We start from the raw sequence: 15859 nt of genomic DNA on the forward strand, positions 1-15859 counted from the left end.
GCGGCTCCACCCTCCACAACCAGGAAGAGAAGCGACGCCTACCTCTACGGATAAATAAACTAGCATCTGCCGTCCGATTGCGTGTCAGCCACAGATGTCATCGCACAAATTCCACAGACTTTAACAAGTGATGGCGCTTAGATTTCAAGTGGACAAGAGTTGAGCGTGGGCGGCAGCAGCTGTCACCAACACCGGACGCCGGAGGACTCGTGGATGTCCATTGTCCAACTCGAGGAAAGGCCATATATTTGAACAAAGTCCTGCGAATACACCAGGGATGTGGGTGGCGAGCTTTCACATCGGTCGGATTCCACTCACTTAAGGGACGATAATGTACGGACGTGGATGTAAGGTGTTCACCACCTTGGGTGTTTTTCCTTCATAATGGAAGGGTGGATGGAGCAAGAAACACAGTTATACTGTAAACCCAGTTATACATGTTAGCCTAGCTCACTAGCTCTTAGTTCTTAACCGTTACATCAAATTAGTGGGCTGAGTTCGCCAGGCAACTCAGCCCACTAATTTAAAAAGGTACACACGACATTCAGGTTCGTTGACTTCCTCGCGTTAGCAACGCGGATATATTTGTTCCGTGACAGGTTTTTACCAGCGCAGCAACCCCTTTTCCTCCCCTTTCGTCATTGGTTTATTTATTTTGCTGTTGCTTTGTCAGAGCTAGCCTGTTAGCTAACCAACTAGCTCGACACAAGAAGTCGCTAAATCCCATCGCGAAGAGCTTAGAAAAAAAAAAACAAATTAGACTGTTAACCGAGCGACAAACATGGCCCAAGAAGAGTTTCCTTTGCATTTCCTGGTGTGGAACAATCAGTATCAGGAGCTCGACCAGGAGATGCAAAAGGCAGAGGTAGGTTTGTTTGACATCTTTCTGTCCAAAGTGTCGTACTGCATTGCGCTGAAGATGCTTGTTGCATGTGTGCCACCGCAGCAGGACCTGGAGCGAGCGGATCCAAGGGGGCGCACCCCTTTGGAGCTCGCAGTGTCCCTGGGCCACCTAGAGTCCACCCGAGTGCTGCTCAGATACACGGCAGACCCAACACACTGCAACGCACAAGGCTGGACGAGTGGGTGCTCCATTGTGGCCTCCTGTTTTCTCTTGCCGGGGTAAAGAAAGCATCACTGATGAACAGTCGTGTGTTTGGGTTTCAGTCTTGCAGGAGGCAGTGAGCACTGGGGATCCTGAGCTGGTTCAACTGGTGCTTCAGTACAGAGACTTCAAACGGGCAACTGAGCGGCTGGCAGGCATCCCAGAGCTGCTGAGCAAACTAAGACAGGTAAAAAAAAAAAAAAAGTTCAAAAACAACTCAAAATGCTTCACCTCTCTGAAGCTGCATTTTCATATATTTTTTTTCACAATTGATTCAAACTGAGATAAATGATGTGTAATGTTAGAGACCATGTCTAACATTACACATCATTTATCTCAGTGATTCCGTGCGATGGGAAATTATTTTATTGACTACAAATGATGTATCTATGCCAGTGAAGTATAGAGACAGGCAGAACAATTCTTTGCTCTTCCAAAAAATGGCAATTAACTCGAGTGTGCTCTTTTTGTAACATGCTTTGAGATTTTATTTTCTGATGTAAAATGTGTGCAGGAGGGTCAATTGAATGTGGCGAAACACTAAGTTGTCTGATCTTTCTGTTTTCATCTCTGTGTGTTCCAGGCGCGAGACTTCTATGTGGAGATGAAATGGGAGTTCACCAGTTGGGGTGACTGTTTTTATTAATCATCTCTTCAGGACTAAGGCTTCTATGAAGCCAGCTAACTCTCAGTATTACTGGAACCTCAAAGTTCGAACCAAATAACCTTCTGATTCAGTTGGATTGCAAAAAATTCCCCACAGGCAATAATGGAAATAGAAATAATCAATTTCAGGTGCAATCATCTAACATTTTTAATTGATGTAGAGTGAATGTTGCATTGTAAAAAAGTAAATTAAACACGGACTTAACTCTTAACAGCAAATGCTTTTAAAACATTACTTTTCTCCTCGTGTGCATTCTGTATTTTACCTCACGAGACAGTGTAGAATCTACACTGTAGATGATCAGAGTCCTATGGCTGTGATGTTAACATCACACCTCCTGTCTTCATTGTTCAAAAACACTTCTACCAATTCTCCCTCAGTGCCTTTGGTGTCCAAGGTGTGCCCAAGTGACGTGTACCGGGTGTGGAAGAGTGGCTCGTGTCTCCGTGTAGACACAACCCTCCTGGGTTTTGAACACATGACCTGGCTGAAAGGGCGGCGGAGCTACATCTTTAAGGGTGGAGGTTTGTGTGCAAAAGTCTGACCGTGACCTCTATATCTTTCCCTGCCAAGCTCGTTGTGCTCCAGTGTCATCCCTCCCTCCTCTTTGTAGACAATGGAGCCGTGGTCATGGAGGTGGACCATGAGAAGCAGGTGGTGTACACGGAGCCACTTGTCTTGTCTCCACGTGATGCGCCGTCCCTGCTCGCCGCCATGCAGCCTTCGCAAGAGAACACTGCGCAAAGACTCACATCGCCGATCGTCTCCACACACCTCAACACACGCAACATTGCCTTTGAGCGGTAAGGCACGTGTACTGTCTTAAATAACCCCCTTTTTAGTGCTGTGAGATCCACCAGAGGATCTTATGTTAGTGAGGAAATGCTTTTGACTTTCTTAAATATTAGACCAGTGATCCTTTAGTCTCTGTCCCAAGTGGAATAATGAAAGGTTGCAAGCTTAAAGAGTGGGTCAAAGTTGCATTAAAATACAGTGGAATCTCAATTGCTAACATTAATTGGTTGTGTGAGCCTGTTTGTTACCTGAAACAGTCATAAATCGGGGTAATGTTTCTCAATGAAATGAATGCAAATGCAATTTACCCACTCCAGCCCCCAGACTAAGTTATACTATTTTAAATTGGTGTGTAGTTTAAAAATAAATACATAGCAATATAGAAATAAGTGAAAAAACACTATTACTATTACATGAAACAACTATTGCTCATTAACTTTCCTGAAGTAGGGGGAAAAGGGGAGGATAGCTCCATCTTCTTCCCTAATAACCTGGGGAAATTCTGATTCAAGTTGCTCTTTTTCTTCAATCTGTTTCTTTTCTAATTTATTGTTTGACTTTGTCATGCCGAACCAGGGAGACTTGCCTTTTTCTTTGTACCCCAAAAAACGATTCGGATGTCGCATTGTATTTGGTTGTTTTTATGTCCATCCATCCATTTTCTAATCCGTTTATCCACATACCTGTAGACAAATAATAATTCATGCTCTCAATCACAACAAAGGACAATTTCGAGTGTTCCATTAACATGGTACCATCCCCTGCCATGCATGTTTTTGGAATGTGGGAGGGAACCGGAGTACCTAGAGAAAACCCAAGCAGGCATGGGGAGAACATGCAAACTCCACACAGATAGGCTGGGTCCAGGAATCGACCGCTGCACCTCTGCCCTGTGAGGCGGATGTGCTAAAGAGCCGACTACAGGTTTTTTTTTTTAATATTTGTCAAATATATTTATAATTTTCAGTTGTCTTGCTCACACTATCAACAGGGAGCATGTTCTATTTACAGAAGGCAGTGCTTCTTTGGAATGGACACCGCTGCTTCTGGCATCTGTGATTGTGTGAATGTATTCAATTTGGGTGGAACTTCTGCTTTGCGACATGCGTGGACAGCTATTTTGACATTCATTGCTCAATTAAAGAGACTAAAATAAAATGACTTGGGGACTTCACTGTGGCTACCACGACATTCATTTGTGACTGGAATACTGAGAATGCAGACGGGGAACTTCTGCCTACAATGGACTTCCCCATCTACAGAGGGATACAACTGTTTTTCAGTACTTTACAACAATGCACATTGTCAATAAGGTTATGCAGCCCGAGAAGAAGCACAAAATAGATCCATCCGCTAGTCCATGACAAGACTGTTTGTATGTTGAAAATATGTGCCCATGTGCATAGCTCGAATTGTTCATAAACAGGGATGTTCATAGGTCGAGGTTCCACGATGTACTTTTGTTTTTAGGAACAAGTCTGGGATTTGGGGCTGGCGTTCTGAGAAGAGTGAAATGGTCAGTGGATATGAAGCCAAGGTGAGACTTATGACTTCATTTTTGATCAGTAACTCAGAGAAGTAACTGAACATCCATTTACTGTCGTGTATTTTTGAATCCAAAATATGACCGACTGAAGGCATTTTGTCTTGTTGGTGTCCCAACTGTACACGATAAATGTACTATTGTCAAGTTGGACTATCTCGTATCTTCCGTAAATGTTTTTTTATGTAGATGAAACACTTTGTGTCATTGTTCAAGGTTTACAGTGCGACCAATGTGGAGCTGGTAACTCGGTCACGAACGGAGCATCTATCAGACCAGGATAAATCCCGGAGCAAAGGTGAGGTCACAGCAATTTCATGTCAGACCAAACCCCAAATTACTTTGTACATTCTTAAACCCTTAAACTCTAGAGCACATTATGTCCATTTCACCTTATGCCATATGTCCCATTCAGGGTCCAAAACTCCTCTGCAGTCCTTCCTGGGAATAGCTGAACAGCACACAGCTTACAATGGGGTAAGCACCACTGAATCAAATGATCCCACCTATAGCACATGCCACCTCCTTGAAGAGAATAACACTTTTATTTGTCCCTGAGAGCGACTGAAAAAATGCTTTTACTCTCTATTTTATTGAACATGTTAAATGTGCACACAATCCAATATAACCCTTGGATTCACACCTATGGACAGATTTCGAGTCTTGGATTAAGATAAAATCAATTTTTGACTGGAGCATAAAATCAACACTGTCACACAGACAACATTGCACCTTGCTATGAGGAGACAGTGCTATCTACTGTGCTTCCTAGTTTTTACTGTTGCGTTAATTGACATATCAGTGTCTCTCTTACGGTCATGTAGAGTAACGTGTCCCAGTGCGCCAGTCCACACAACCCCACGGCCATCACGGCTGAAGAATACTTCAATCCAGAGTTCAACCTCAACGGCCGAGACATTGGACGTCCCATCGAGCTCACCAGCAAAGTACAGAGGTATGACTGAGCTGCGACAACGTGACATGACCATGCAGGAGTGAACTCAACATTTGTCCTGTCTGCGTCATCTCCAGGTTCAAGGCAAATCTGTGGTTAAGTGAGACTCATCCTTTGTCGCTGGCCGAACAGGTGACGCCCATCATCGATCTCATGGCCATCTCCAACGCTCACTTTGCTAAGTTGCGCGACTTCATCACCTTACGCTTGCCTCCAGGTTTTCCAGTCAAAATAGGTGAGAGCAAAGTCCTGTTTGGGGGCTGATCATCACTTAACTCATTTGCGTTTCTGATTCAATTGCCTCTGCCCTTCAGAGATTCCACTGTTTCACGTGCTGAATGCCAGAGTGACCTTCAGTAACTTGTGCGGCTGTGACGAGCCAGTGAGCTCAGTGACGGTTCACAAACCAGAGAGCTCGGAAGAAACAGGTAACTATTAATTCACATTCCCAAAATTGGTCTGCATCACTCAACTGGGCAAGCCCATCATCATTTGCAGTTCAAGTCAACGGTAGTCAATCACTGTATATTGATGCATATTGTTTACAAACATAAAAAGGTCTATTCTGTTATTTCAAACTTGGGGTTCATAGAAGATGGAGTGAGTTAATAAAAGAATTACACATCTCATACATTTATAGTGTAAAATACCACCTAGTTATACAACTAGTGCATCGCGCTGCACACCAAGCGACAAAACCGTACGGCACTGGCCCAGTGTGCAGGGTTTAGCACCTGTTTTTTTTTCATGAGTGACCTACAGTTGGCAACTAGTTTTGCAGCCATTCAGAATTTGAATCACAGGTGAACGGAAATGCATGGTTTTAGATGTAACAAGGCTTTCCAAAATGTGATGTTCTATTCTATCACATGATCTTTCACAACAACAATTCTATTTCCAGGTACCAAGCGAGATCCAGTCAAGCCGTACTAATTTGGTATATATCGGAGGCCACCAAGCTTTTTGAAATTCAGAGCTACTTCTTTGGCACTGATGATTGTGAAGGGCTACCACTTTGCTCTATACCTCTGAAATTACAAATTTGCTCAAATTTCCGTTAATCGTGTTCTGTTATAATGATATTCATTTGTGTGAAAACACTGATCATGTTCATGATTTCTGACAATAAGTGAGAAACTCATACATATCACACATGCAATCTATTTATACACATATAAATTCAGCTTTTTTTCCTCCCGGTACCGATGAGTAAAAAAATAAATAATGTTAAAAAAAAATGTCATTCTTCACTTGAATGTGAACGCTTTACTCTGGGACTCTAGGACTCGGACAGTATGTGACATAAAAATCAATCACATATACTAGACTGTTCCAAAAAGATTCCAATTAGGCTGGGAAAAAGAACAATCACGCTTTTTGGTAAAATTTCACAAAAACTTAAAACATCAAAGAAATACACACATCACACTGTCGCTACAATAGCTTGGCAAGTGAAAAAGTTGCCTACAATTCAGTCAAAGTTAAAAGTGGCTGTTGATGACGTTTCAGGTGGTCAGACAGGAATTTTCCAAAATCAGCTTCTGTGGCATTGTTCAAAGTTTTATGTAGTTCAGTCGTGTGCCTGGTTGGCAAAATCACATATATTTACGAAACCCTGAGCCATAAAACGCGCATGGAGTAGTGATCTCCATTTCCATTTTGTTGTACACTGTCTCCTCAGGGCAGTCATCCGCTCCCTTCCACTGTGAGGTGGACCCTTCGGTGTTTGAGCCCCCAGCAGACTACACCACGCTTGGACCAGGGCGCAGTGAGCCAATGAGAGATGAAGATGACAACCTGCTGCAGTTTGCCATCCAGCAGAGCCTTTTGGACGCTGGCACAGAGAGTGACCAGGTTAAGACGCAACCTCAGTCACCGCTTCAACTAATCGGCACTTTCATTCTTACAATGCCATTCTTCTACAGTAAACTAAGAATTTTGAAAAATTGAAGACCATGAACAATCATTGTACCGCTCTGTAGTTGCAGAGGAATAGTTTGGTTTTGTTGTTTGTCCACTGCAAAGACTTTCAGTGGTTGGATCTAATTCGAGCATTGGGCTTGCAGCAGCAGTATTTCAGAATGATATCTTTTAACATAGCTTTAATGTGAGTGAAAAATTACTTGTTGACTTATTCAAGGGACTAGATCATGAGAAGGATGAAATCTTGGAGCCCTTCAAGTTTTTCTTCCACGATAAAGAAGACATGTTAAACTGAAAAAAAAAAACATAAAAGCTGATCACCTTAACAGCCTAGTTATGTCATGATCACTCGTACTTTTACATGAAATCCTGGTAAATTCTTGCGGTATCTGCTGACACGGTCATTGGCCAAAGCAATGAAGCATGTTGTTTGTCACAGATACATTCTTACTTTTTATCTTAATTTTTTTTAGGTGACCATCTGGGAGGCCCTGACCAACAGTCGTCCAGGACCTCAGTCGCCTCTCTATGAGGAAGATCCTCAGCTTGAGAGGTGAACTGACCTTTTTTTTTCCCAATTTTGTCAATGTGGAAGTCAGTTCTCTAAAAACATGATGGTCCCTGCCTAATTTGGTGAAAGAAAGGAATTAAGTAATGTAATTAAGCATCTGTGAATAGAACTCTGTCATTAGGGCTTCCTTTCAACCCACTCGGGAAGCAGCTACTACTCCCAATCATCCTGTACTGAGGCTTAGCAGTGATGTCTTTCTCTCTTTCCTCACTATTTGTGCCTCTTTTAAACAGGGCCATTCAGGAGTCTTTGTGCATCTCGTTGGCTAGCAGAGGAGGGGAAGTTGACGCACAGGACCCCAGCCGGCCCCCACCAGACTCCCCGTTGAACCCCACCACCAATTGTCCTCTCACTTACAACACAGCGACCGAGCCGCCGTTATCAGGACACTTTGGTGGGGCGAGCAGCTTTGATGAGCAGCTGCGCATGGCCATGGAGCTGTCATGCCGTGAGCAGGAGGAGATAGACAGGTGAGGTTGTCCTCTAGGAAGAGTTTATTAGCTTTTAGTTTTTATTTGCTTTTTAGACAGTTATCAGTACCTCCAATTTCATTAGTTTCCCTTTACCTACACAGTATACATAGTTACAGAGAACCCGTTGTTTTTCTGTGAAATTTTCAACTGAGTTTAGTTTGTTCCTTCACCACACTCGTAGCTCAAAACACTTGTATCTCATATAATCTTTTCCTCTTGAAATGAATAGCAATGCCAATCATCCGTTTCGCTAAAGACACCTAAATAACTTTTTAATTACGGTAACTCATTCAATTCCAGCCATTTTCACTGGAGCAACCCCCTCAATCCCAGCGTTTTACTGGATTTTGACTGATCTTGCAAGGCCCACAGAATATTTGGTTCTAATGCTATATAAACAAAGTAACAAAATAAAGTTTGGACCGTCTTCGTTCAGCAGAAAAAAGAATTTTGTTTCTATCTTTTTCCATTCTTCAGCAATCGGCATTACAAAATGGCTAAGTTTCATGAAAATGGCGATTCCTGGGCAAAAAACGGAGAAAAGGAGCTTTTTGTAAAAGCTTGCATTTCAAGCACGTGAGGCACCACTGCCACCTACTGGTCGCTTTTTTACATGATTTACAATGCAAACGGCTTATTCTCATTCACAGATTGCATCAGACCCTCCTCCTCTCTATGACGCAAAAAAAAGACTTAGACGTACAAGTACGTCCTTGGTAGGCGGGGCCTAATTTTAAAAAGATGTACAAGTACCTCTTGTGGAATGAAAGAGTTAAAAAAAACCCACACCTCTCTAATATTGTACTACAGTAATGGCATACAGTACTTAATAAAATGTAAAGAGGCAGTACATTTTTTTGCTTCAATTCAATGGGCATATTGTGCTGCACCTTCTGGTGTGCACATCTTGGCCAGCTAGGAGCTTTATAGAACAGATGTACATGGAGACAGTCACAGCTCCTCAGTAAACTGCGATAATAGTCTTACTTTGCATAGGATACAATATAAGGCTGTGAACCCTGCACACAACTGTGGTTTACGGTAATCTGGTTCTAGAACTGTGAACACCTAAGACTGCTGCCATCTAGACATCTTTGTAGATCGATATTGAGTTGACGTTTTATTGAATGTGATGATTTGCTAACATTTCACAGGAAGCGTAAAGAGGAAGAGGAGGAGCTCGAGAGGATCCTGCAGCTATCACTCACCGAGAAGTAATGTCACTTGAATGGACAAGCGGGTCTTCATTGGGGGACACAAACTCCTAATTTATTCTGTTTTTCTTTTTATTTTGGAACCCCCAGATGCTAAGTTATTAGAGACGTTTTATTTATTTCTTCATCTGATTAGCATCCCTAAAAAGTATGACAAAAAAGAATGAGTGACAAAATGTGCAAACTAGCACTCTGATTCACATGGCAATGAAGGAAGAGATGAAAGGGATTTTTTAAATTATATATTTTGCTGAGTCTTGGTGTCTTTAAAGAGTGATGGATGGTGTACATTCTTTAAACCTATAACATGATCCATGGTACCGACGAAGAGACACGTAATAAAACGTATACAAATATTAGAACATTTGAAACATTTGACTTGCTTGTATTTGTGTGAAAATTAAATAATGAAATAATTTTAAAAAAATGTTCATCATTGGAATCTTTTTTTTTTTTTTTTACTCCAGTTCTTATTAGATTTACCATTAGTAATGTAATCTGGCAAACACCCAATACTAATAAACTGTATGTAACTACAGTACTGTAATGTTAAAAGAGTCCACTTTATCTTATTTCATCTTAATGAAGTGACAAATTCTATAAAACTACTTTTGTTATTTTGGTAGTAAACTGTTGTATTTAAAAGTCCATAAACCAAAATGATCGAATATAGATGAATCATAGAAGACAATTTGGATTACATTGCAGTTACCTTCTGTAGTCCTCAAACAAATAGCTCCAGGCAAGACATTCTCAAGGAAAAGATATATTCTCTCAATTACAAAATAAATGAAAACAATATAAATGTCACACGGACGTACTTGGCATGTGAAATGATGCTGTGCCAGTGAGGGTTTTCTGATTGTAGTTCCTACGCAGTCATACAACTTTCCACAGTTCTTCATCCAGCTGAACTATTCGAAAGTATTTTAGACTGTCAGTTCATTTGAACACAAAACAGTTATGGTAATACTTGGGCACGTTTTTATTTGCACCTTTATTCAAGTTGTGATCATCAGGGCGCACATATTCTCCTTCCCCAGGCTTGGTCTGTGAACGCATCGCGGGTGCCACTTGTGCCTTGGGTACATTTTTCTGTGTTGAGCAAGGAGGTGTCACCTCTGTAAGTATGAGATGACATAATTAAGTATGACCCCTCACACTTACTGAAATGCTTTCACATTCGCAACAAAATTTATATTTTACTCATATTCGCCAGTGAAATGCTCTCATATACGTACGATTGAACAATTGGGTTGCGCATGCACGACTCAGAAAAAAGGTGGGGGGGTATCATTTTGCCAACATTAAACCAATACATGAAAAAAAAAATAAGTGAACATTGTTCATTCATAATTTGATGGTTGTATTTTGTCTGCAATGCATGAGTTACATTTGTCATTGTTATCCCAAAATGCCACGGGGTTGCGCATGTGGAAGTTAAAAGCCCCTGGCATTGTTGCATTTGGCATATAAGTACGTTTGAACGTATTTTCCAGTCTAAATAATTTTACTGCAAATCGACAGCTCCACACTTGCGTACTCATTTAATACGTATTTTCAAATATTATATGAGCACATTTCAGTCGTTGTTTTAGGCTGTCACTGAGCCCACGCTGTGCTCACCGATACGAGTGTCATAGATGTCACCCGGCATGTAAGGATGAAGGCTGTATTCTGTCTTCTCGAGAAAATATTCCAGTACCTCCCGCAGGGAGGAGACTGTCACCTGAAGTGAAACAGACTGTGTGAGTCAGACCAAAATCGTAATTAACCACGGTGTCCTCTACAATGTCAAAGCATATTTATTACAACATTATTGTGCTCTAATTATTTGTTACTGTGGTTGAAGTTTGTAGTGGTGCAGAATTGCACGGCATTCGCAGAGCTGTTTGTGATCTTTTTTGAGGGAAAAATGCGACACACTGCTGTCAGGTGATGCATCACTACTACTAGTGTAGTCACAAAAACAATTATAGTATGAAATTTTGTATTTGAATTTGATCATCTTTGAGTAAAGGCAAAATTTCTCATACAGCTCTTGGATGTAACTCTTGGGTTGTGCAAGTGTACCTAATAAAGTGCTCCCTCAGTATTTCTGTTTGCTAAATCCATTGAAGTGTGAGTTTACACCATTCAAGCTGTGGTTGAATTTGTCTTATTTATAATAAATTAGGGTAATAATGTGAAAACTCTAAGAACATACTGCTGTTTCCAATTGAATGATAAATCCTGACTTGGTGCAGATCAGCCTGTAGTTCTTCATGACAGGCCCCCTAAAACACACGTTATTATTACTGCAATGCCTATTCAAACTTGTTCACTAAAAAGATACATACATTAAAACTCATAAGATTAGTATTGTTTATATACAGCATATATTTTTTACTTGTTCCTGTCGAACATTGCCTGTTTTTTTTTTTTCAATCTGATAATTATTATGATACTCTTAGCATGTAGGATACTCTTAGAATACTCTTAGCAATTCTGGGTCTTGTATCTGACACTAAAGTACTTATTAATAAGACTCAGTCACCTACTTGGCTGTGACCTGTCTGAGAGTGAGGGCATAATTGTTGGCCATGGTGGATGGGCGGATGATGATGCCTCCATACTCCGGGTTCTGCCTCAACATCTGCTCAGCTTCCTGTCGAGTCACATTGAAGAAACACCTGAAAGATTCAGAGTCAAAATTTAATGGCCGGACAAAAATAAATAAATAAATAAATAAAAAGAAAGAAAGAACCAAATCGTAGTCACGGTAACATCTCTGGACTGCTGTGGTCAGACGTGTCCTTATGTGGAGGGACGAATGCAGGGGCTCCAAGAAGGTGGGCCGGTCGAGGAGGGAGGGGGGGTTTCTTTACTTGGGAACTTCTTATTTTCTCCTGAGCCAGAGCATCTTCAAGCAGCAACCTTTGGCCTGGCAGGAGCTGTATCTGACTGGGAATCTCTTTCTATGGGATGACATGGATTTACTTTACATCTAACGGTATAAACATGGATGATTGATGAATGAAAGGAAGGAAGGAAGGAAGGAAGGAAACTACTCCTACCCATCCTTCATTATGTTTGATCCAAAGTAAGTGCTTACATGCCTTACAAGATACTATTGTCTCATTGAAACCGAAACCGTGCACAAAATAAAACAAAAACTCAAAGCAAGTTTGTGTTTAAATGGGTTAGTTAATTGTTGACCAGATGTACAAATGGTCCTTGGTTTGGGTGCACTGTGTGTTCTTCCCTCGCATACTGGCAGTGATTATGTCAATCAAAAGGAACTCCAAAATCCCCATCCATCCAATCCTGCCATCCATCTGCTCATCCACGCCACTCCTGTTCCTCCAAGTGCCCATGACGTGATATTTTGAGCAATAGTTTTATGACTGCATCATATGCATTCTTAAAATACAATAGAGTCACCTGTTTTTGTTGTTGTTGTTTTTTTTTAACTTAGTGATTTTCAAAGATGATCAAATATTGGCATACATTGCATATGGCTTGCTGAGTTCTAAACAATTTTCCCGGTATTAGAGTGTCTAAAAGTGTTAGTTTACTCACTTTGACAATGGTCATGATGTAACTCCGCCACTCTTCTCCTGTATCAGGGTTTTCTATCTGTTCAGCCCGCAAAAAAATAAAGGAATAAATGAATGTGTGTGTCCCCCCGCCCCACCTCCACAAATAAATTGCAGTTATCGCATGATAGCCTTGTTTTTCAACTGCATAACACCTTCAAGTGGACCTCATCCGTGTGCATCATCAGGGTGAAGATCGTGGACATCTTCCTTTGATATGCAGATGCTAACTGCATGGACCTCAGCTGCAGCAGATTCAGCTTCTCTGTGTACTGACAGAGGGAGGACTTCATTAAAATCACTTCACTGAATCTACAAGTAGACATCATGTCAAAGTATTCATCCATCCATCCATTTTCTAAACTACAAATCTTTTTCAGGGTCATGGGTGAGCTGGAGGCTATCACAGCTGACTTTGAGCAGGAGGGGTACAAATCAGTAATCACTATAATGGGATTGCAAAAGTTGGCCTCACTGTATCCTGCTTTTCATCTTTGTACAAAAATAAGGTGTCTCCACGTAGCTCTGCGAAGTACTTCTTGAAATCCTGAAGATGATAGATGTCATTCGGTTAACTGAGCTTCACAGTGCATTCCTTTTCCCCAAGTCAGTTCTCATCATTTGCCCTTACCGTCTCGTAGGAGTGTTTCTTGAGCAGGTGCCCTGAGTAGTAGAGAGGCAGAGCTGTGATATGGGCCCGCCGCTTGTGGACCACTCTGGGGGGCACAGACATAATTCTGAATTCTAGGCCTTCTTGGAGCTTCTGCAATCCTGGTTTAATCCAAATTGACCTCAATTCACTTCGATGCAGTCCAGAAACTCCTCAGAGCATCCGCATAGCTGCTTCCCTGTGCTTTCCTTGTGGTGTTCCTGAAAATAGTGATGGATTCAAGCTTATTCACCCCCCTTTTCATTCGGTCATCATGTGGTCAGGTTGGTGAGAATGAGGAAGCTCTTGGGTGATTTATAAATAAGGAAGTAGTCAATATAATTTAACACCTCCCAAAAAAAAAAACCCTCTTACCTCATACACCACACTATCAGAATCCGTGTGAAGTCTTCAAATATAAGTCAGGTTAATTATTGAACAAGTGCTTGTTTTTCAATGCAGACATGTACTTGTGAGATTTCCCCCCAATACTTGTAAACGCATAAATATTAAAACACAAACCTGTGTCAACTGGATGATCAAATTTGGAATAATCAGGGGCGTACTCATACCTCAGGGAAACACAGGCAATTGCCTCAGACCCCAAGATCTCCATGGGCTCGCACTCCATCCATCCATCCATCCATTTTCTGATCCGCTTATCCTCCCAAGGGTTGTGGGGCGTGCTGGAGCCGATCCCAGCTGTCTTCGGGCAGGCAGTAACCCTGAACTGGTTGCCAGCCAATCGCAGTGTACACATTGACGAACAACCATGCGCTCACACTCACACATAGGCACAATTCAGAGTGTTCCATTAACCTGCCACACATGTTTTTGGAACGTGGGAATACCCCAAGAAAACCCACGCAGGCATGGGGTGAACATCCAAACTCCACTTAGGAAGGGCGTACACCTCTGCACTGTGAGGCCGACGTGCTAACCAGTCAACCACAGGGGCCGCACAGTACTGTATAATAAACACATCATTGGGTATAATAAACCCATATAAAATTAAACATGCCATTGGAAACAATGTTTCCTCCAAATCAGCGAAAATAGTGATATACTGCTTGTTGGGAATTTTATTAGAGAAAAAGCCTCCTAAATTGGTGCTTCAGTTTGGAATTGTAAGCAGATGATGGCTCTTAGGTGCCATTATAAAATGTATGTTACATTTTACTTGCTACTCGAAATGACAACACGAAACCCAAACGCGTTCGTATCATTTACTTGTACGGTTAGTACTGTAGTATTTCAGGTTTGAAGCTGTTGAATTATTAACGAACTGGGCGACTGCCTGCAAGAGTCTTGCTAGGCATTACTAATCGAAATCGCAAACAACATTGCGGTTGCAAACAATCATTGTATTATTTTGTCGCATTTATTTTATTTTCGTACGGACTTGAATGATCTTAATTCTACGTAGACACTGTATGTGGGGGATTTGCCCCCAAAACGAGGCAGGTAGGCGCTGTATAGTTTTTCTGTGATCTGTTGATAGTGACTGGACATAGTATGAACTTCCCATTGATTGATCTCCACTACACTCCCTGCTGACCGAAGAAAACATTTGATATCGAACGCAAGAAGGGGATTTAATTGACGCGAAAAAAAACCGGTAATATTTTCAACATATGGTATCCGGGGAAGACGCCGCACGCCCGTGAAACACCGTTTGCCGGTCTTACGTCGCCATAACACGACGTTTTGTCCCCGCTAAACGTCGCCACGGTTTGACTTGTTTTTCCTGCCGGAGCAAGCTTCCTGTTAGCTTGTGCTAACTCCGACATTATGCCAATGAACGTTCTATTATAGCCTGCCATCGCCGCGGGTGGAACTGTACCACTTGCGGGTATGTTTCTTAGTTTGTGTAATTTAAAATCGAAAAGTTAACGCGGCAATAGTGTCACAGTCCGTACTCGTTGGTTCTCTTGTTTGTCGATAACGCCCGGTAGCTTAGCCATGTTGCTGCTGTGAGGGCTTTAACTCGTCCAGTAAATCTTGCTGGTACATGCACGAACAATTTAGCTTGTATCGAACATAAGTCAATTCGTATTAAACCGAATGTTTGTGTGAAAATTTCAGTGGCCATAGTCGACTTCAGTGCTCACACTGTGAAGAAAAAAAGACTAGTGTCAACCTCTTTTTGTTTGGTCTTTTTTGGGGGGGGTGGGGGGATTATCACTTTTTGGTTGTAAAAGTGTCAACTGTCTTGTCAAAAGCACACATTTCAAATGCATTAGATAGCACTATCGGATTAAGAACGTCTTCCGAGCTAACTCGCTTAAAGCGAGACTGGGAAGCTGTCCGACGAAGGAGGTTCCTCTCTTTTGAGTCTCGAGCCGACTTTTCCACCACCACCACCGCCGCTCTCCGCGTCCGCCGC

At 41.8% G+C, this 15859-nt stretch overlaps 3 protein-coding genes across 9 annotated transcripts in view; 2 read left to right on the forward strand and 1 right to left on the reverse strand.

Annotated features, from left to right (window-relative positions):
- The first annotated feature begins 1 nt into the window (after position 1).
- Positions 2 to 9685, forward strand: ankrd13d (ankyrin repeat domain 13 family, member D). 3 transcript variants are annotated; one of them, XM_019884118.1, is made up of 16 exons: positions 2 to 865; positions 947 to 1082; positions 1168 to 1292; positions 1689 to 1734; positions 2153 to 2296; positions 2386 to 2575; positions 4038 to 4104; positions 4327 to 4408; positions 4526 to 4587; positions 4935 to 5065; positions 5143 to 5300; positions 5380 to 5493; positions 6738 to 6919; positions 7462 to 7541; positions 7793 to 8029; positions 9187 to 9685. In XM_019884118.1, the coding sequence occupies exons 1-16, from the start codon at positions 782 to 784 to the stop codon at positions 9248 to 9250; spliced, it is 1902 nt and encodes a 633-aa protein (XP_019739677.1). In that variant the 5' UTR covers positions 2 to 781; the 3' UTR covers positions 9251 to 9685. The 3 variants fall into 3 exon arrangements, with proteins under 3 accessions (XP_019739677.1, XP_019739678.1, XP_019739679.1); XM_019884119.1 differs by having other exon boundaries at positions 950 to 1082; XM_019884120.1 differs by having other exon boundaries at positions 3 to 865; positions 6747 to 6919.
- On the reverse strand, positions 9483 to 14124 carry LOC109524344 (signal-transducing adaptor protein 1-like). 5 transcript variants are annotated; one of them, XM_019884121.1, is made up of 10 exons: positions 13849 to 14124; positions 13456 to 13694; positions 13300 to 13371; positions 12980 to 13096; positions 12808 to 12864; positions 12007 to 12203; positions 11787 to 11918; positions 11453 to 11522; positions 10873 to 10975; positions 9483 to 10367 (listed from the first exon to the last, which is right to left on the reverse strand). In XM_019884121.1, the coding sequence occupies exons 2-10, from the start codon at positions 13555 to 13557 to the stop codon at positions 10189 to 10191; spliced, it is 1029 nt and encodes a 342-aa protein (XP_019739680.1). In that variant the 5' UTR covers positions 13558 to 13694; positions 13849 to 14124; the 3' UTR covers positions 9483 to 10188. The 5 variants fall into 5 exon arrangements, with proteins under 5 accessions (XP_019739680.1, XP_019739682.1, XP_019739681.1 ...); XM_019884123.1 differs by lacking the exon at positions 13849 to 14124 and having other exon boundaries at positions 9483 to 10155; positions 10242 to 10367; positions 13456 to 13836; XM_019884122.1 differs by lacking the exon at positions 13849 to 14124 and having other exon boundaries at positions 9483 to 10160; positions 10242 to 10367; positions 13456 to 13836.
- Positions 14125 to 14854: 730 nt separating this feature from the next.
- The window catches only part of LOC109524437 (E3 ubiquitin-protein ligase RNF38-like), a 14090-nt gene continuing 13085 nt past the window's right edge, over positions 14855 to 15859 (forward strand). The window contains exon 1 of the mRNA XM_019884338.1: positions 14855 to 15834. The gene's annotated coding sequence lies outside the window, so the exon portion shown is untranslated. The remainder of the gene's footprint in view (positions 15835 to 15859) is intronic.

This window comes from Hippocampus comes, unplaced genomic scaffold (genome assembly GCF_001891065.2).
Source record: "Hippocampus comes isolate QL1 unplaced genomic scaffold, H_comes_QL1_v1.1 scaffold156, whole genome shotgun sequence".
NCBI classification, from domain to species: Eukaryota; Metazoa; Chordata; class Actinopteri; order Syngnathiformes; family Syngnathidae; genus Hippocampus; species Hippocampus comes.

Coding starts and splice junctions, on each gene's coding strand:
- ankrd13d (XM_019884118.1), top strand. CDS start 782: ATGGCCCAAGAAGAGTTTCCTTTGCATTTCCTGGTGTGGAACAATCAG. Junction 2,297..2,385: donor CTACATCTTTAAGGGTGGAG/GTTTGTGTGCAA, acceptor TCCTCTTTGTAG/ACAATGGAGCCGTGGTCATG. Junction 5,494..6,737: donor AGAGAGCTCGGAAGAAACAG/GTAACTATTAAT, acceptor TGTTGTACACTG/TCTCCTCAGGGCAGTCATCC.
- LOC109524344 (XM_019884121.1), bottom strand. CDS start 13,557: ATGTCTGTGCCCCCCAGAGTGGTCCACAAGCGGCGGGCCCATATCACA. Junction 10,976..11,452: donor TCATTCAATTGGAAACAGCA/GTATGTTCTTAG, acceptor GTTTCACTTCAG/GTGACAGTCTCCTCCCTGCG. Junction 10,368..10,872: donor CATCTATGACACTCGTATCG/GTGAGCACAGCG, acceptor TCATACTTACAG/AGGTGACACCTCCTTGCTCA.